The sequence below is a fragment of the Chanodichthys erythropterus genome, chromosome 24, assembly GCF_024489055.1.
Source record: "Chanodichthys erythropterus isolate Z2021 chromosome 24, ASM2448905v1, whole genome shotgun sequence".
NCBI lineage: Eukaryota > Metazoa > Chordata > Actinopteri > Cypriniformes > Xenocyprididae > Chanodichthys > Chanodichthys erythropterus.
The window spans coordinates 14210979-14232817 of NC_090244.1; the positions used below are offsets into that span (position 1 = coordinate 14210979).

The 21839-nt window shown below is 37.5% G+C and overlaps 2 protein-coding genes across 5 annotated transcripts in view; both read left to right on the plus strand.

Moving 5' to 3' along the window:
* cav1 (caveolin 1) overlaps positions 1–1835 on the plus strand; it is a 9247-nt gene extending 7412 nt beyond the window's left edge. Inside the window, exon 3 of the mRNA XM_067380235.1 lies at positions 1–1835. This exon is cut by the window's left edge and continues 710 nt beyond it. The gene's annotated coding sequence lies outside the window, so the exon portion shown is untranslated.
* Positions 1836–6690: 4855 nt separating this feature from the next.
* Positions 6691–21839, plus strand: part of met (MET proto-oncogene, receptor tyrosine kinase) — a 71443-nt gene continuing 56294 nt past the window's right edge. For 2 of the 4 annotated variants that reach the window (XM_067380503.1, XM_067380506.1), the window contains exons 1-2: positions 8591–8957; positions 10874–12065. In XM_067380503.1, the coding sequence (XP_067236604.1) occupies positions 10884–12065 (1182 nt within the window). In that variant the 5' untranslated portion in view covers positions 8591–8957; positions 10874–10883. Of the gene's footprint in view, positions 6716–8589; positions 8958–10873; positions 12066–21839 lie in introns of those variants that run through there. The other 2 variants (XM_067380505.1, XM_067380504.1) reach the window with 2 other exon arrangements.

Genomic DNA, 21839 nt, shown 5'->3' on the forward strand with positions numbered 1-21839 from the left:
GCTGCATAAACGTGATCCACATGATTTGAGTGCTATTTTTCAAATCTCTCAAGTCATATGACTTATATGAAATATAGAACATGAGTCATATTGACTACTTTTGTGGTCTTTTTTGGGGATTTTTGTCCTTTTTGGTGCTTGATGGTGGTCACTAGTGTTGGGGAAATATACTTTTAAAAGTAATGCATTACAATATTGCGTTAATCCCCAAAAAAGTAACTGATTGCGTTACTTGGTTACTTTTTATGGAAAGTAACGTGTTACGTTACTTTTGTGTTACTTTTTCTCATCTGGGCTGGGCTGATTGTTTTGTTTGTTTCACACCAAAAGGGAAATGAATAAGGAAAACAAAGTAACTACAGTTACTTATTTGAAAAAGTAATTTTATTGTAAATTTAAAAGTAATGCGTTACTTTACTAGTTACTTGTAAAAAGTAATCTGATTACGTAACTCGCTTTACTTTTAATGCGTTACCCCCAACACTGGTGGTCACTATCATTAAATAGAATATAATTTATAAATATATAAATAGAAAAAAAAAAGAAAAAAAAAAAAAATATATATATATATATATATATATATAAAAATATATATTTTAAGGTTCAGTCGCATTAGTAATCGCTCTGATTCCTTTTGAAGCAACTGGATTTCGACCGTGAAAATTTGCTGAACAACAGAAAATGTGACTGCAGTTTTATCGTCAAATATTGCGCAGTTTGGAACGACATTAGTTTGAGTAAATAATGACAGAATTTTCATTTTTGGGTGAACTATCCCTTTAAGATTTGCCTGCTGGGACAAGGCTGTGAATTTGTTGTGGGTTTTTTGTTTGTTTTTTTTTGTCCCCTATCGTTCATTGACTTTCACGTCCAATTAGTCGGTCCAAAATAGTTCCATCTAAACATTATATACAAGATTCTAATAGTTTTGCTATGTTCATTCTTCCATTTGGGTACTATCACCCTTTTTTGTCATCAATGGGGTTTATGTAATCCAAACGTTTTTTGGTTTGTTTTTGGGAGAGGGTTCGGGGAAACCGAACGAATATTCAAGAAAAAAGTAGGCATGGCCCTGCTGATGTTAAGACTGCCCGTCACACTGCATGTTGCTACTAAATATGGTGGATGGCCTGAACACGGGGCAAAAGAGGTGCCCTCACTGAACCCTTTGCCAACTCAGCATATACTAACAAAGAGACTGTTCCTGGCTCTGACATGTAACGCTTCAAACCGGTCGTCATGTCAACAGCTTTTTGAGTGGCATAGAATGTCTTTACAACTTCCAGAGAGACATCATGTGAAGCTAGCAACTATAGGACATAAAGCTAGCGAGGTCGTGAACTTTTTTAACACGAAAGCACATTACCACAGCCTTAACATTTACATTATTTGCAGTCTTTGAAGATGAAGAATTAGTTTTTTGCATTTTTTTTTTTTAAAATGTTGTTTCTGCCATACGAAGTGACATCATTTGGTTTGGAATTTTGTCCCGTAAACAAACCTGTCTGCTTCTGTTTATTCACTGTCACACACACACACACACACACACACACATTGGCAAAGACTGGCAGCAAACCAAAGTTTCCAGCATTAGAGGCTGCTGCTAAAGTGGGGTTTATATAGTATTTTGTACTGACATTATGCTCACTTCTGTCACCTTTTGTCTACCCGCTTTGACTTGGTCACTTCTTTGTCTACCTGCTGTCTTAGTATCTATTGCGATGCATTTGCTTCAATGAGTCTGCCTCTGTAGATGAGATCGTATTTTTATATGAAAACTGAAATTCTCTTTCCTTGCTTTTACTGTAAAATCACATAATGCTGTGCACATTAAAGAAAATTTAATATAAATCAAGTTGATTTCATTTGTCTGGTCCGTTCAGCGTCTTTATTTGTGACGTTTACACCGCTGCAAATTCACAAACAGGCTTTGCTTTCTTGTCATAAAAAAAGTATTTGATTAAATGGCTTTGATTTCATTTTAGGACTTTGTTTAAAGCTCTTTTGGGCTGCTTTAACCTCTCTGTGGTCATTTTAGGGCTTTATTTATTTGTGTACAAAACCAGCACAGTCCTTGAACCCACGGCAATTAATACTGAAATATTTAAAGAGAAGCCAAATATAAGCACGTAAGCTCAGGGTTACTAAAATAAAGAGAAATAAATCAATGTGCTTATTCATTTTCATGTGCGTCTAGTGAGTATTTGGACTGAACCTCGAAACATTTTTCTTTTGTAATACAGTTTAGTGGCATGGATCCTCTAGTCTAATGAAACTAGACACTTTTTACCTACTTATAGAGCTGAAGCCTACATCAGTATTATTTTAGTATTTTGAAATACTATTATAGTTTTTATTCATAATTAATTTTTTGTTTGTTTTAATTTTAGTTATAGTTTTAGTAAATTTGTTTTGTTTGACATTAAATATGTCTTTATAGTTTTTATTTTTATTTAAGTTTTAGTGATTTTACATCAAGTTAAAATGAGAATTACTGCCTTTGTCAACTAGGTAAAAAATTACGTTTAAGTTTTTATACATTTTATTTCAGTTAATTTCAAGTAATGACTTTTTTTAATATATTTTTTGTTTTGGTTTTAGTCAACTTGGCCTATAAAAATCCTGGCCTACACGTACATAAGAATCATAACCACAATAAATGTCATAAGCATCATCTGAAAATATTTCCTTTTATTTTCACACATAAATAATGGGAAAGCCTGTCAGGAGAACCTGTATTTGATAGGAAAATAACCTATATTCAAATCTGTAAAATGCTTCAAAGGAAATGTATCACCCCCTGCGGGAACTGAGGATAATAACACAGAGAATTACCTGCTGGTCCGTGAGAAATGATTCCCGAATCGTTCATTTGAATCGAATCTTTTCTTTAACGAATCAGGCGAAAAGTATATTGTAGAATTCCAGAATTTTAGGGGTAATTACATTTAGAAATATATTTTTTTGAGTTTTTTTTTATTTCTTTGCGTTGCTTAGGTTGGGAATAAATTACAGAATACCATATTACCATTAACAAGTATCTTAATTCGACGACTCAAACAAACATGACCGGAACTGTTCAGGGAGCACGAAATTGATTAATTATAGCTTGATTTGTGAATAATTTCGATCGTTATAAAACACCAGCAAAGGTCCTCTAAAATGTTTTGGATTTTATTTATGGAGCATCTAATTTCTTGACGAAGATTTCAATCTGAATGTATTTTTAAAATTCATGTAAGTTAACGTTAGCTAAAACAAATATGGTAGCCTTTGCCTATATAGCTAAAATAACATAGGCCTATATGCAATTTGTCAGGTAAACATTGAGAAACTTTAACGTCACCATGTAAAATGTTACAGGATTGTATCGTTGTTGTGTGATAACACCTCCTTCTGGTAAATAAAGACAATAGCAATCTTTTTGATTATTGTATCTGTTGAAAAAAGCAGCATATCCTGGTTAAAGTAGGTTTTGAAGCTGCATGCTGGTTTGAGCTGGTTTATGCTGGTCTTATGATGGTCCAGGACAAACCAGCTCAAACCAGCATACCAGCTTCAAAACCTACAGGTGCTGGTCATATAATTAGAATATCGTGAAAAAGTTAATTTTTTTATTGTAAATTATTTTTTAAAATGAAACTTTCATATATTCTAGATTCTCTACATGTAAAGTAAAACATTTAAAAAGTTTTTATTTTTTTTATTTTGATGATTAGAGTGTACAGCTCATGAAAGTCCAAAATCCAGTATCTCAAAATATTAGAATATGTCCTAAGATCAAGCAAAAAATGGATTTTCAAAACAGAAAAGTTCAAGTTCTTTAAAGTATGGTCATTTGTGCACTCAATACTTGGTCGGCAGCACATAATACAGCAAATGACTTGCTCCTAGCACAAATTACAGCATCAGTGAAGTGTGGCATGGAAGTGATCAGCCTGTGGCACTGCTGAGACACTACTGAGCCTTCAGATCTTCTGTATATTGTTGGATCGACTGTTTCTCATCTTTCTCTTGAAAATATCCCATAGATTCAGAGGTCAGGCATGTTGGCTGGCCAATAAAGCACAGTAATATCATGGTCAGCAAACCACTTGGAAGTGGTTTTTGCACTGTGGGCAGGTGCTAAAGTCCTGCTGGAAAAGGAAACCAGCATCTCCATAAAGCTTGTCAGCAGATGGAAGCATAAAGTGCTCCAGAATCTCCTGGAAGATGGCTGCATTGACTTTGCACTTGATAAAACACAATAGACCAACACCAGCAGACTTCACGGCCCCCCAAATCATTACTGACTTCAGAAACTTCCCATTAGACTTCAAGCAGCTTGGATTCTGTGCCTCTCCAGTCTTCCTTCAGACTCTGGGACCATGATTTCAACATGAAATGCAAAATTTACTTTTATCTGAAAAGAGGACTTTCGACCACTGTTCACTGTCCAGTTCTTTTTCGCGTTTGCCCAGGTAAGATGCTTCTGACGTTGTTTCTGTTTCAGAAGTGGCTTGGTAGTCCTTTTCCTGAAGATGTCTGAGTGTGGTGACTCTTGATGCGCTGACTCCGGCTTCATTTTTGTCTCATTGTGAAGCTCTCCCAAGTGTTTGAATCAGCTTTACTTGACAGTATTCTCAAGCTTGTGGTCATCCCTGTTGCTTGTGCACCTTTGCCTACCCAATTTCTTCCTTCTAGTCAACTTTGCATTTAATATGCTTTGATACATCACTCTGTAAACAGCCACCACATTCAGTAATCTCCATCTGTGACTTACTCTCTTTGTGGAGGCTGTGAATGATTGTCTCCTGGACCATTGCCAAGTCAGCAGTCTTCCCCATTAATGTGGTTTCAAAGAACATGTAGGGAATCTAGTATATATGAAAGTTTCATTTTTTAAAATAATTTACAATAAAAAAATGAACTTTTTCACGATATTCTAATTATATGACCAGCACCTGTACCTTACCAGCATATGCTGCTTTTTTCAACAGGGTGGAGGAGTCACTGAATTGATTAATGTGCAATTACATGTGTTTAATATAGGCTATTTAATGTAGGCTGCTATGTACTTTGATATTATGCCCAGTAAAACTTCTGACAGTGAATAACACAGAAGATTTATAGTTTAGGAGACTGTTCATTTTTCCTTCGCCCCGTGGGCATCACAGCACCTGTTTCTTTCAGATGTTGTGATCATCAGAATATCTTCTGCTGTGAATATACCTAACTGCACTGAGTCATAGATCTAAACTCTTACACAGGCGGTACAAACACAGTCACGTTCAATCAAATCTCAGCTGTTTTGATCAGACAGAACAGATGGTACTTTCTGAGCAGCCATCCACCTCCACCAGGTTTTCATTTCCACTGGCAGCAGTTGAATCATTGTCACCATAGAGGCAACGGAGTCACACTGTATATTCAGCTGCACAGAGAAATCTGAAGCAAGGAAATGATCACAGTTTTTGTTCAAATTTCAATTGTTTCAAAGTGTTTTTGTTCATGTTGTCTTTTTGAGATAACTGTGATTACTGAATCTGGAGGTCGAAGTGGTTTTCTTTGTAAAAAATTTCAGGACAAACACCTAACAAAGGAGTGTTTTTGCAGTCCAGTGCTGTAAAAATGTAACATAAAGGATGATGTTGATTGAATGAAGGAAAGCTCTTTGTTTTCTTTGAGAAAAACAGTGTGCTTAACTGAATTGAATGTGCACTTATATAAAAGTATATAGTAAATTGTAGGCCTGATTCGTTTTTGCAAGGGACCTGAAGCCCTGAAGCTTCATTCCATTCAACAAAATGAAAAACAAGATTATCCAATTTGAATAAATCATAAAGCCTGTTGTGTTCACTATCAAGGACCAGGTTTTAAAATCAATAATATTATGATTATGAAATAAATCAGAAATGAAGCTAAGACCGGTCATGTGACCCAGAGGAAAACAATGCAGACTGGGTGAACTAATCAGCTTAAGTGCTGTAAAATTGGTTTGAGTGTATCTCTAAAAGTAAAGATTTTAAAACGCAGCTCTGTTAAAACTTTCTTAAAATAACAATGTCAAATCCGTTTCTCAATATATTACGGTTTTGAAACAGCCCAAGGCAGAGGAAGATAAATTCAAGTTGATAGGCTACTGTGTCTTATTTTCCTCTGTGATTTAAATACATTTGATTCAGATCTAAAGTTTGACTGATAAAACTGCATCTTTCATTGCCTGAAAGTCTTTCTTTAAAGGGTTAGTTCACCCAAAAGGAAAATAATGTCAACGAGAATATTTTTGGTGTGCCAAAAAAACAAAATAACGACTTATATAGTGATGGCCGATTTCAAAATACTGCTTCATTAAGCTTTGGAGTGTTATGAATCTTTTGTGTCAAATCAGTGGTTCGGAGGGCCAAAGTCACATGATTTCAGCATTTTGGCGGTTTGATCCGAATCATGATTCAACACAAAAGATTCATAATGCTCCAAAGCTTAATGAAGCAGTGTTTTGAAATCGCCCATCACTAAATAAGTCATTATTTTGTTATTTTGGCGCACCAAAAATATTCTCTATGCTTTATAATATTAATATTGAACCACTGTACTCACATGAACTGATTTAAATATGTTTTTAGTACCTTAATGGATCTTGAGAGATGGATGTTGGCCTCACTGAGCCATCGGATTTCAACAAAAATATCTTCATTTGTGTTCTGAAGATGAACGAAGGTGGAGCGGCATGAGGGTGAGTAATTAATTACATTATTTTCATTTTTGGGTGAACTAACCCTTTAAGGCATTACACTGTAACAAAATAATTGAATGTCAGCAGTCATTCTTCGCAATATATGCAATATACTGATGTCAAGGGGATAGTTAAATTACTGCTGCTGATGTGTGCAACACTTAAAAGCCCTTTTCCAAATGAACCATGGCAGGTTTAAATGATCAGTCGTCAATGAGGTTTTACAGTAGGAGAATGACCAGGTCAGCACTAACCTGGATTTTATTGACCTTAAGGTCATAAATAAAACCTGAGACTAAGTTAGAGTGTGTAGTAAATCTATACGGACCAGTTTTGTAGATTATCTGTGGTGTCCTCCCTCCACTCACTCTGTGTCAAACACCAGATCACACCTTTTATTGATTAGTTCATAAATCTGGAACACTAGGACTGGGTCACCACTAGGTGGCGTTACGATACCTTGAATAGAGCTCGAGTTATCCTGTATACGAACTTTGTGGCACAAGAGGGGGACAAATAAAAACCACATTACAATCTATCGTTAACATGACACGTTGGCCAAATCATTTCAGAAATATGTTGTTTTTTCATGATATTATGAAAAGTCTCCTGGCTTCAAAAAAGACCACAGGATATTTGTGAAATGTGTCATGCTCACGAGGCCTTCAAAAAAAAACAGTAACATACCATGGCAGGTGCTGGATGAAGATACTGCATTGTTGAAGAGAAAGTCATAAGTCCAGAATTTCACACTTCGGGTTTAGTGATTACAGGGTGGCCGTGTAAAGCTGACCACAGTAGTAAACTTCCCTCCATCTGCTTTTTGACAAATATGACAAATAAGCACACTTGCTAAAACCAAAACCCCAATAAATGCCCATACATACCCATATGCAGTCTTTTGTGGTGAGACAGACTTCTGAATGCAGACTATTGAGCTTTTCCATATAAGTATTGATGTTTTGAGCTCACTTAGTCAATGATGGAAGGTCGATGCATATGAATTTAATGCTACACAATGTAATAATGTACTAGCAATTAACCGGTTTGGTCATTAGAGTGATTAATGAAATACAAACTCCACCAGGAAATTACCACCAGGAAATTATAGAATATTCATTCATCCTGGCTTTAAATGCAGTGTTTGATTGTAGGTCCCCCATAAATACATGAATGCCAGTGAAACTATGGTGTCATGTGATCAAAATAACATGACCTCTCAAATGTCTAGTCATATTTGAGGCTGGAGCAATCATCAAACAGGAAACACCTTGTGTGAAGACCACCCAAAGTTCAATAAAGTTTTGATAAACTTGATATTAAGGAGTATAAATTAATTTGAAACAAAACAATCATGCTGCTTTTTGGCCTAATGTGCTTATGAAATGTTTGTAATCACAAAATAGTATAACTTATATTTTATATTTTTATTAGTGTCCCACTTTAGGAAATGTGGTTTCGAAAAGTAGGACAGTAGCCTGTCAGTCAAAAATATGTGTTAGGGCATGGTTTGTGGGACAAAATTTGTTTTTTACAGTGTTATTATGCAATATTAGAATGTTGTTACTGCAGATGTTTAAGGTCATGGGACTTTTTTTTTTTTATATCTTTTTGGGGTTTGAAGGCTTTTGAAAACCATTAAAGCCATTCCACTTTATTTTATGCATCTAATGATTAATTAAATGAAATGTATTTTAGATCACAACGTTTAATGTTTTGGCTACACATCGTGTATAAATTTCGAAATAAACATTTAAAATTACGCATTACAAATATTAACACTTTTATTTGATGTTAATGGAACTTACCCAGTAATTGCTAAAAATCAGCAGCCAATCATCGGACTCCGTTACTCCACCGCCAGTGACGTAACTGTCAGTGATCTGACTGCGCGCTGCTCACCTGAGAGACCCATTCCATCCAATGGCACGCGCACCATGGAGTAACGACCCGCAGCGTTTGCGCAGAGTACAACAACAAACCCTTTAAACTGATGTGACCCATTCTGAGCGTGAGTCACCCGAGTGCACATTCTCCAAGTGAGTGGTTACGGTGCTGCGGAGAGGAGGAGGAAGAGCGGGCAAGTTTTTAACTGAAAGCGCGCAGAAACTCACCGCCGCATCCCATCTCGAGACTGCTGGCATCCGCCAGAAACAGCGCGCGCGCGTCTAGAGCGAACCGGACCGTTAAAAGATGTGATTATTTTCCTTTTCTGTCTCAGACAGGTGTCTTTATTTTACAGGTGAGTGAGCGTTTGTTTTATTTCTGAATGTTTATAGTATGATAAAAAGTATCACGGATGGTTATTCCATCGGAAGTTATGCTATTAAAGTTTAGTTGTTGCTATTAAAATACGTTTCTTGTTTTTGGTTTGCTAGGAAAATTTTGTTTTGAACGGGTTTCATGGAATTCTCTGGAAGGTGTGCGTTTAGCTGTTGACAGTGTGAGTCATTGTAAATCTGTAGGTTTCCATGAAACCCAGTTAAGAAAACTGAAGCTTTTGTTTACTTTTCAAGTTTAGGAACGTAATATTTGGAAATGTAGACTTGTTTATGTCTAAACACTTTAATTTTTTTATAGTCATTTGAGTACCTAAATAAGTGGGCTCAATTTCTGAGAAAAATACTGGTCTGCAGACACTTAAGATTTGGCCCAAAACTCACATATTTTCATTTTTATTTTCATGGGAGATGCAAACAGTAAAATTGAAAGTAAAATCAGTTTATTTTTTTAAGAACATCATGGAAATGCATTATGTGAGTCCCAGTGTGTTGTAAAATATTAATAAATAATAATTATGTTAAGTATTTTTTTCTGTTCCTGCCTTTTCAAGGGTTTTTGAAGCACTTTTGAGTGAGGATCCTTAGTGTGCCAAGCATTGTTACTGCACTTGAAGTGGTAATGTGTAGAAGTATGTTTAAGGAAGATGAAAAGACAATATAAAAGCTTGTTTACTAAAAAAAAGAGATACTGTATATAGGTAAACAGTACGAAAACTGACTGAATATTTCTAAAAGGTAAGAAAGTGCAACAGTTATTCTTCAGTAATGCTTGCAGAGACCTATAGTGCTACTCAGTGCACTTCAATTGCTTAGATAACAGTAAGGGTGAATCCCATATTCCCTAGCTCTGCCGCTCTCTCCCTCTCAACCCTAAAAGCGACCTCCTGGAGGAATAGCGTTTAAGTACACCGACAATAAATCACTTCTCCGGCGTCCGCAGACTACCAGGCTTAATTGAGTTTATCAACCACTCCCTTGAGAACGCCGTCTAAAGTTAGACTTGTCACCGCAGTGCACTCAGTGTAGGCTGACTCTTTGATGATTCGCCTCTTCTGGTACACAGACACAAAAGTGCTGTCCAAGTCATAGGCACAAGGATCGTTTAGAGTTGCCCTCTTTCTTTTATCCATGGATTTGTCATACTCAGTGAGTGGTGAATTATTGAGGCTTCTACAATGCAAGGAAACCATTGATATCATTGTTGTTGCAGTGCGTGTGGCTGTGATTTACAAGTGTCATTTGTTCAGAGTAGCTTGTCTTGGTTCATAAAGCTTTTGTGTCCTTGTGTTTTGTGCACTAATGGCTTCTATATATAGAATCAGAATTCTTACAAAAATGCTATTTGTTTTAACCCTATAAAGCCCAAAGCATCTTGTTTGATATGCATTTTTAGGCCTCTAAATGATCAATGTGAGCAAAACTTGTACATAATCTTTTAATATGCCTTCTGCATTGATTGATAGTTTATAGTTTTGCCCCCCACAATGAAAACTACTGAGTTTTGATCATAAAACTAAGCATATAAATATAATCTTAATAAGACATATTGTTGGGAGATAGTGACAACTGATATTTAAATGCATTTTATGAAAGTAGTAGAGATCCTGTTGATTTGCATTACAAGCTATCAGAATTTCATCATACTTTTTGGCCATATAACTAAAAACAACTGCACCAAATTGCATATTTTTGCACCATATTCTCACTATATAAAGCCTGATGTATCAAATATGGGACAAAACATAAAACACATGCACTTTTTTAGATAAAAAAACTGATTTGTCTAAAGATTCCATTTAAGAACTTTTCTTTTATTTCATATGTCAGGCTTTACACTGTTAATATGCTCAATAAATGTTGTCTCTTTCCTCATCAGAAGAACAAAGATGAGAATTCACTATTCTGAAGCCACTTGCATCCTCATCATCCTTCAAACGCTGTGTTGGGGCTTGAATAGTCAATGTGAGGAACCAATTGAAAGCTCCAAACTCGACCTCTCGGTGACCTATGACCTTCCTCACTTTGTATCTGACACTCCCATCCAGAAGCTGTTGGAATTCAATGGAACTGTGTACGTAGGTGCCGTCAACAAGCTTTACGCTCTGTCAAAAGACCTCAAGAAGATACATGAGTATAATACCGGGCCGGTCTCCGAGGGTCCAGACTGCTTGGTTCCAAAACCATGCTTTGTTTGCGAAGACAAGCCCACAAACACAAACAACACCAATATGGCCCTGGTGATGGAGACGTTCTACGACCTTGAGCTCTTCAGCTGTGGTTCGGTTGGGAACGGCGTCTGCACCCGTCACGTGTTAGAGGACGGACCCCTGGATACGGAAGTAACTTGCATGTATTCGGAGAAGAACAAAGGCAGTAGTCACGGTTGCCCAGACTGCCTAGCAGGACCGTCGGGCACGCAGATCCTCAACGTGATGAGCAGTGGTGTCGTGAGGTTCTTCGTCGCAAATTCTGAGCCTCTTGATATGACCGGCCCGCGTCTCCACCACACCATTTCCGTTAGGAAGATGCGAGAGACTCAAGATGGCTTTGAGTTCTTTTCCGAGCAATCTTACATGGACTTGGCCCCAGGGCTGCGTGGGAACTACCCGCTACGCTACATCTACTCCTTCCAGAGTGGTCCATATGCTTATTTTCTCACCGTCCAACGAGAAGGTGGAGGCTCGAATGCCTTCCACACGAGGATCGTACGCATGTGCTCTTCGGATCCTGAGATCCTGCGCTATGTAGAAATGCCCTTTGAGTGCATTTACTCTGAGCGAAGGAGGAAGAAACGCTCGGCCCAGGTGGTTTTCAATGTTCTCCAAGCTGCTCATGTGGCCAAAGTCGGCTATGACTTTCAGCAGGAGATGGGCCTGAAAGAAGGAGAGGACGTGCTGTTTGCTGCCTTTGCCCGCAGCAAACCTGACTCACCAGAGCCCACCGCCAGCTCTGCCGTTTGCCTTATCTCCATTACGGACATCAATAACTTCTTCAGGGATTTCATTCAGAAGGGATACACGAGGAAGCTCTATCACTTTCCAGGGTCAGAGGAGAAAACCTTCAACCAGGTAAGAGGTTTAAATCAAATCATGCATTTTCTCCAGTCAATTTTAGCTAATACGACCCGTTCAAAACGTTGCCCATTTAAGAGCAAATCTGACTTCTTGTCAGCCCAATTGGCCATCATAAATCACTGACCCTCCTCTGCTTTTTTACTTATCCATCACCATTTGTTGGATCAATCAGTAAATCATGCTGATCAATAAATGACACAAATTTAACTGCTGACGACTCCCTGTGGGCCTGTCAATAATGCAGGGCTATTACTTCCCAGAGTTCATTACAAAACATAGTCATACATCGCCCTGATCTGCATAATAAGACACAGTGGTTAATGTTTTGAATATGTAAAGACGAACATGTGCCAGTTACTAAAGCTGGACAGTGGACAATATGGCACAAAAGGCTGGGTATCAATACAGATTTAGGGATTTGATTCTGATTTGCAAGCTCCCGATTCAAATTTAATTCTAATTTATGTTCATTTTGCTTCATATGAAAGGAATTATCTGTAAGCTAAAGCAAATTAAAGGATTAGTCCACTGTCAAATAAAACTTTCCTGATAATTTACTCACTCCCATGTCATCCAAGATGTTCATGTCTTTCTTTCTTTGGTCGAAAAGAAATTAAGGTTTTTGATGAAAACATTCCAGGATTATTCTCCTTATAGTGGACTTCAATGGCTATTCAACTTACGGAACGAACGCAGCGCTAGTTCCGTTTCTTTTCGACTGAAGAAAGAAATACATAAACATTTTTGATGACATGGGGGTGAGTAAATTATCAAGAAAATGTTATTAGAAAGTAGACTAATCCTTTAATGTAAACTAATCAACTATTAGGGTGAATTAGATCATTGAAGATCAGCAGCAAAGACATTGAGATTAAATACATAAAGTATATTTAATATATTTAATTATTACAGGTTTGCATAAAATTCTGAGATTGCATTGCATTGTTTTTATTCATTTTTAGGAATACTGAATGTTTTCGTGCAAGTGAGATGTGTAAATGCATGTTTACATTTAGTGTAGAACTACACTAACCGTCATGTTCACACAGCGCACACAACACCTCTGGGACAGGAGAACTGTCACTCAATACACGTGAAAACAAAGTAATTTGCGTTACTTATTTGAAAAAGTAACTTGGATATTTTGTTGTAAATTGAAAAAGCAATGCGTTACTTTATTTAGTTACCTGAAAATAGTAATTTGAATTACGTAAAAGTTACTTGTAATGCTTTACCCCCAACACTGATGATCAACACAACCCAAAACTCTCTGTTCTGTGGACTGAGGTAAATGTTAAATATTTATTGTGTAAAACTCTTAATATGACAATGTGTAGGCACTTCAAACGCATAGATTCAAATGAAGATTGCAGATAATCTGAAAACTAGGTTTGTTTGAGGTCCATGTGAATCAGGCTTGTTTAACAACCATTACTCAACTCATGCTGTCCATTCTCTGCACTTTTCTATTTGCTTGTGTGTTGTCTTATCAGAGTCCATACAGCGGGAAAGCCCAGATCACTACCCCAGCAGGTGTTCTTCAACTGTCTCTAACAGTCTTTGTACTGGTCGCTTTAGCAGTTCATATGGGCCAGACCGGAGCGGCTGGCCTCGTCCCAAAGTCACACAGCTCTCCAGTCTGGTGTAGTTGCTTCAGTGCCCTGAACTTTATCTGGCCAAATTCACAAAGTGCACTCAGTCATTTATTACGGCAGAAGATCTGCAGACTGAAGCACTCAAGACGTTTTTAAATATTTTCATTCTGTGGATCCTTGATCCAAACATCTGTTCAAAGTCAGTTGTGATTCTATCAGTTTTCATTATGCGGATATACAATAGCTTAAATAGAAATAGCAGTTGGAAGACATTTCCCTAGGCATCTTAGAAGAAGTGTTTACTTGCAGCTTTGAAAGGTCTGAACATCTTTTTAGAGGGATGTGCGCCTGTTTCCAATACATTTTTTGGACATTTTTTGTCCATAAGTGTGTGACAGGACCGTAATAACCATAGACACCCCCCCAATATTTGAAATTCTTGCTCTGCTCTGCTCTGCTACACTCCATTACACAGCACTCAACTTTGATGTTAGGGTGACAAAAACTTTTAAAAGTTACATTTTTAGCCTGGTCTGCCTCAGCGGTCTAACAGTACTCATCAATGTCAAAATGATTGAGATGGCCAATCAAATCAAAGTAGGCAGGGTTTACTGTTCACAGAAGCAGTGTGTGAATAGCAGTGCGAAGCATCAGTTTAAAGGGGCTCTATGCAGGAATGACACCCAGTGTTCAAAATAGGTACTGCAGTCCAAATTCAAAATATTGTTTGGCCCGCCTCCTCGTTCAAAGACGCAGGTTGCCAGCAACAATAGGGAGCATAATTGACAATGAAAGCCGAGGAGACCTACACACTGTAAGCTGATAAGTTGATTTATCTGTCTTTTAAAGGTGCCCTCGAATTAAAAATTTAACTTATCTTGGCATAGTTAAATAACAAGAGTTCAGTACATGGAAATGACATACAGTCTCAAACTCCATTGTTTCCTCCTTCTTATATAAATCTCATTTGTTTAAAAGACCTCAGAAGAACAGGCGAATCTCAACATAACACCGACTGTTACGTAACAGTGGGGATCATTAATATGTTCGCCCCCAACATTTGCATATGCCAGCTTATGTTCCCAACATTATGAAAGACATTAGACAAGGGCAGGCATTAACATCTGGATGTGCACAGCTGAATCATCAGACTAGGTAAGCAAGCAAGAACAATAGCGAAAAATGGCAGATGGAGAAATATTAACTGACATGATTCATGATATCATGATATTTTTAGTGATATTTGTAAACTGTCTTTCTAAATGTTTCGTTAGCATGTTTGCTAATGTACTGTTAGATGTGGTTAAAGTTACCATCGTTTCTTACTGTATTCACGGAGACGAGAGCCGTCGCTATTTTCATTTTTAAATACTTGCAGTCTGTATAATTCATAAACACAACTTCATTCTTCATAAATCTCTCCAACAGTGTAGCATTAGCCGTTAGCCACGGAGCACAGCCTCAAATTCATTCAGAATCAAATGTAAACAATATAACAGTATACAATACTCACATAATCCGATGCATGCATGCCGCATGCATGATGAATACTTTATAAAGATCCATTTGAGGGTTATATTAGCTGTGTAAACTTTGTTTATGCACTGTTTAAGGTAAGCGTGAGCTCCGTGGGCATGGAGCAGGAGAATTAAAGGGGCAGCAGCATAAATCGGCTCATATTTAATGATGCCCCAAAATAGGCAGTTAAAAAAATTAATTAAAAAAATCTATGGGGTATTTTGAGCTGAAACTTCAGAGACACATTCAAGGGACACCTTAGACTTATATTACATCTTGTAAAAAAATGTTAGATGGCACCTTTAATATGCTGTTGTTCACAGAGATATTTAGGTGGATTCAGAGGCTTTTAGGTAGAATGTGCGATTCTCTGACACAGTTTGTTTGCTGGTTTGTTTGCATGGTATACAATACGTGGTGTTTTCCGCCAACTGGCAACCTGTGATGTCGAAATACTATTGGATAAACTGGCAGCACACGGTTTCACACAGACCAAAAAAAAAACAGACATTCCAACACGGAACGCGCATTTTCAAAGTAGAATATCTGGCTGTAGCATTGTTTTTCTGAGGAACAAGTAGGTAAACTTAGCATGTTACCTAAATATCTGCTAACATATTGGGGTATTTTTATTATTTATTAAAGTAAGAACTTACATAGAGCCCCTTTAATGTTGAAAGAGAGTGAGGTATAGTGAAACATGTCAGCTGCTTTCCGATAGAAAATGTTAAATGACCGACAGTAACATTCAGTGATGCAAATTACTTGACTTCTTCCCCTCTAATATGGCCATTTTGAATTGAAAATTTATGTGATTTATATAATTCCTAACAGAGTGTAATGAGACCATAAACGTTTTTTTGTTTTTTTGACATATTAGGCATTCAAATAAAAGTACATGTTTACATATTTTAATGCAAATTAATGCAAATATTAATGATAATGTTTCTTTATGCTTTAAAAAATTGGTCCCCCTAATGTTTAAGACATGGTTACGGCCATTGTGTGTGAATGTGTAATTGTGCATTTGTTTGTTTTGGGTGTGTGTGTCTGAGTGTGTTAAGGCCAATGGCAAATCATAGTGGCATCGTTGAGAATTATGATACCGGTAGCATATGTTATGCGGAGTCTGTCTTATCACCCTATAAAGAGGCAATTGACGCAGTGTCATAAAACAATTACATTGTAAATAGGCATGATAAATTGATCCCAATATTTTGTTTTTGCTCTTAGACAACCGACTCCACAAACTGGTCTCCAACATCTCCTGCCTTTATGTGGAAACATAGCACATCTGACACTGTGGTTCAGTTTTGATTGAATTTAGCCTTGTTTTCCTGTTTTATTTGTTAATGTGGAGCCAAAGTTATTTGAATATCATATCAGATAAATCACCAAAGTCTGTAATAGACTCTTACCCTTCGAGAGAAAGACATCACAGCTTTCAGACTTCACCCAAGCTCTTAAAATTATCGATCGGCCAGTCTGCTCTGGCTCAGCAATATTCGTTAATAAAACAGACAGAAATATAGTCCTTATTGTTTGGAATAATGGACATATCCGAGTTGGAACCACCCCAACAAACCCAGCGCCTCCTGTCTTGAAAGAGCAGAAGGGAGGGGGACACTTGAGACCGGCAATAACAAACAGCCACATTTAAGGTCAAAATTATCATTAGATTACAATTGATCAGGGGAACAACTGGCAAATGCTGATTACTTTAAAATTGAATCTGAAGCTTGATTGATTGCCGCCTGTAATATAATTCCTAAAGCGGGAGTTTTGATCGACAGCCATTTTAATTATTACCGCCATTGTGGCTAAATGAACATGCTTTGAGATGGCAAGTCTAAAAGTGTAAAGAAAAGCAAAAAGGCAGTGCATTGATTTTTAACTTAGTTTGTGCACATTTTCCCACTTCTTTTTGACTGTGAATTAGCAAATATCAATTTAAATCAGATACTTTTAGCTGTTTGTTTCATAATAGTGTGTTTTGGTCATGTATGAACAGGGTGACACGCTAATGCACTGTACTTAGTACTTATAAAAAGCATACGTGCTGCGGCCTGCTTATGCCCAGATGTGTTTGCGCAAAAACGGCAAAACCTAGATCATTTACAGTATAGGCCACGGTTTCAGCTCTGGGAGGAGCAAAATCATGCTGAAAGACACTGTACTTGTTGTATCCTGTCTCTGCTTGAAGAAGCTGCGATAAACTACCTGCATGGTTGCGTTTCTGTGCATATGTATAAGAAATGTATTTTATGTGGGTGAGTTGAGGTTTGTACTGAGGAATTAAGTCACCCTGAATCATTTCTGGCAAAAGCACACAAACACAGGCACGTACACGTCACAGACCAACAGCTCAGACCAAGGGGCAGGTGGAAGTGTGCAGCTGTGTGTTTTCTCAAAATGTCAAGCCCCTGCAGTGAGCTCATGTTGGCAGTCTTGCCCTGGCGGGAAACCTGCGTGACTTAAGACCATAATGTTAGCTAGAGGAGACCGGACAGCTGGCATCCAGGTGTGAACTGCTCATCTCATCTACATCTGGGGATGAGAGCACCTGTGGGGATGTGTCCTGACTTTCTTGCCCTTATTTTTGCTGTGTTAAGTTTAATGTGTCCAAAAAGTCTTCTTTATATTTACATACACTGCCATTCAAAATTGAAATTAATTAATAGTTTTTTATTCAGCAAGGATGCATTAAATTGAGCAAATAGGACAGAAAAGACATTTGTAATGACACAAAAATTGGAAAATCAAGGAATCCTGAAAAATGTATCAAGAGTTTCCACAAAAATATTAAGCAGCATAACTATGTTTTCAACATTGATAATAATAATAATAACAACCAAATTAGCATATTATATTGATCTGACATAGCACTGAAAACTGGAGTAACGGCTGCTGAAAATTTGGATTTGCCATCACAGGAATAAAGTACATTTTAAAGCACATTAAAATAGAAAATAGTAACTTTTATTAAAAAAATTGAAGTAATAAAATTTGTACCCAAACTGTATACTGAGAAAATGCAGCAAAATGTTATATTATGCAATGTATATATTAGGGATGGGCATTTTTTTCAGTTTTTAATTTCGAGTACTGATATGTCTTAAAAATTAATACCTGGGGGCAGGGTGTGTGCACAGGGTGGGGTGTGTCTGTCATGGCGATTAATGGAAATATTTTAATTCATTTTTGTAACAGTGTTTTAATGTTTATAAATAAAAATGACATGAAAATGTCTATGAAAATATTACTAAAAAAAACAAACACTGCTAGACTATCAATAAAATCATTGTTTTAAAAAAAGACACCTAAAAGAATAGCTGCATGAGATGAAGCAGAAACTGAAGCCCGTTCTACAGTATAAGACACCCTATATGAGATATGGCAAACTACTTAAAGGTGCAGTATGTAATCATTTTGTCCGCTATAGGTCGCTAGAGGCCTATTCAAAACAAAGGCGTAGCTTGATGGCGGCAAGTTTGAGTGTGGAATCTTGGGACATGTGGTCTCCACTTCAATAGACTTGGGAAGAAAACATATTAATGGATGCGATTATTAACGTTACTGTAGTATGAAACAGAGCAGGACTGAGTGTTGTGGGAGCTGAACGAGGCTGCTGGAGTGATTGCGCAACACACGCCTCACGAGCAGCGGGACTTTTATTATGCCACAGTCACTGGCGCTGCTTCCGCTTTACCATATATATCATATGTATTGACAGCACAATTTTTATTGTGAGGTTATGATGTAAAATTATGATAACTACACTGTAGCTGCTACAGTAACTAACAAAATCTATCCAATACTGGATTTCGTAAGTGTCTGAAAAAGACAATTTTCACATGCCACCATTACATATTGCGTCATGCTATATTGCAATACAATACAGCAAATATAGTTTGACAGTAAATTATCAAATTAATTGATTACTGTTTAGTCAGATGATATGAAAACGATTACCACGTGTTCAACAAATATATACACTCGTGTAAATTTCCAACGCAATAATTGGGCATACATAGCAAACGCAAGTTCAACAATTTGCGCAGATTACATACAAAGTCAATGCAAAGACGCGATCAGACTATGGATCAGACACGTCCTCGCGCAGGTCTAGAGACGCGATGCCCCGCGTTTGGCGTGTATGCCCCATAATACTAATCGTGTTGATCGTTATAATGGCATACGTTTTCTGTAAAGATACGAATCAAAACAACTCACCCTGTCGAGTAAAACACAAGCGAGATCGGCATCTCTTTCTAGGTGAAGTTTGTCGCAAAGCTCTCTCCATCTAGAAAATGCAACACCGATATTGATCCTCGCTCTTTCTCTCCTCTTGTCCCAAACTCTTCTTGGGTTGTTTGGTTGGCCCATACGCTTACGTTTACGGGAGCTGTCCTTGTCGACAGAACCAGCGGCAGATGGTAAACAGTAATTATGTTCAATAAATAAGTAACACAATCCACCATAAAACGTGCAAGAAGTAAATAAGGAACTGCTTGAAGCAAGCTAGTGGTTTGCTGGACGCTAGACACTACTTCCGCATTTGTCCACGGCACTGTTGTCATGTGGTTTCTACGTCAGTAAAAGCGGTAACAAAGGTAACTGACGTCATTGACAGGCGACTGCACTGCCCCGTGTCACTGTTTAGAAAGGGAATTTTCTCATGATTTACAAGTCGTTGAGAACATTAGAGATATTGTTAGTAACCAGCTGGACAAAATATATAACACTAGTCTAGTGGTTTTTGGATATTTTACTGCGAATATCTTACAAATTGTACCATTAACCAACCTGTCTGAGAACTAAAAAGATAGGAAATAAAACAAACACTTTCTTTGAAAAACTAAAATCTGGATGTTTGTTGTACTAAAGTTGTACTGATATGTTTATGTGTGCGTATATGCACTATTTGTGTGTTGTTGATTTTTCTTCCTGTCCTTGGACTGTTTTCCTGCTCATCCCACATATGTGTGTCTTAAATATTCCCATAAAGCATACAACTGATAAACTCTTGCGCCCACATATAAACAAACGTACGATTGCCTAGTACTCCACTGTTTACACCAGGTTTACTGCACCACAGCTTCCTCTTTCGTTGTTGTAATGACTGGCCCATGTTTAACGCATCCTTCAGGCTTGAAATACTTGTCGGTGCTCTCTAGGCATAATTCAGAAACACGTGTAAGTGTCAGGTGAAGGGAAAGATTGCTTTGGTGAGGCTGATGAGTCAGTGGCCCAGAGGCATGTTGATCCATCTCTGGCATCCACCATACATTCTCTTCCTCATTTTTTTTACTCCCTCCAGTAATTTCCTGCTCTCCGGGTCTATGAGCACGAGGTTTCATCAAAGAGCTCAATTTCGAAACCTCCTTGTAAGGTTAAAGACAGTCTGACCAGGAGTAAATCAAATACCCGCTGAAGCATTTAATGAGCCCGGTCAGGTTGGATATTCAATCAGCCCACACCGCTAAATGACTGGAGTTGACTGATCCAGACTAATTGTTTGGTGCAGTTCAAAGACCTCTACTAATTGTTTTGGCTTACACAGCAGGGACCACAAATAAACTTTTCGGGGTATGCTAGGACTCAACCTCCCCCACTAGGTCAAAAGAGCCATTACGCTGTACTGCCCTGGTGCTAATGCCGACACAATGGTTCCATAGGATACAGGCTTGAATGAATGTGTGCTTAAGTAATGGAACGGATTGGATTGGCCAGGAACTATTCTACTTTATCACCTGCTGAGAACTCAACAATGCACCTCAAATAAGAGCTTATCTGCGGCTGCCCTTCCACCTCATTCAGCACGTCAGTCAGATATTCCCAAGCTTATCCCTCAGTAGACACAGCCTGTGTGATCGCTTGAAAAGAGAGAAAGCTTTTACCTGATAGTTGACTTGTGAGTTTTGTGGGGCATAACACCCAGTGTTTGGTCAGCTAATGGAGTGGACTTCATGTGTCAGTCATGAAGGGTTCGAAGCAGTGTGAGTAAACTCTAAAAAAATGCTGGGTTAAAAACAACCCAAGTTGGGTTGAAAATGGACAAACCCAGCGCTCGGGTTAAATGTTTGCCCAACGTGCTGGGCAGTTTTATTTAACCCAATTAAAATTAAAAATTACTATATGGCTTACTTAAAATGAACCAAAATAGGTTGAAAATCAGACACATAATTACTAGAGGCAGCAATAATAATCAAAAGGTGAACATTTATTAATAAGCAATTTAATAAATGTTTGTTTAATCATTATTTAGTAAACTTATTAATGTTCATTTATTAATAAATGTTCATTTCCAACATATTTTGGTTTCATTTTAAGCAATAAATACAGTAATTTTTAAACATTAATTTGAGTTTTTAAAAAAAAAATATCCAGCAGGTTGGGCAAACATTTGCTGGGTTTGTCCATTTTCAACCCAACTTGGGTTGTTTTTTAGAGTGTAGGAATGGGAATCAAAAGGAATTTTCATGATTCTGGTTCTGACTCAGATTCTTCTTAATGATTCCTGTTGCTTAATGGATTCATTAACATTTTTGAGAACAATTGAACAAATCTATTGGCGACTGCTGCTTATTTCAGCAAATCATAAATGTAATACTGCTTTGGCAAAATTGTTATTGGCTTCTCACAAATGATTTAG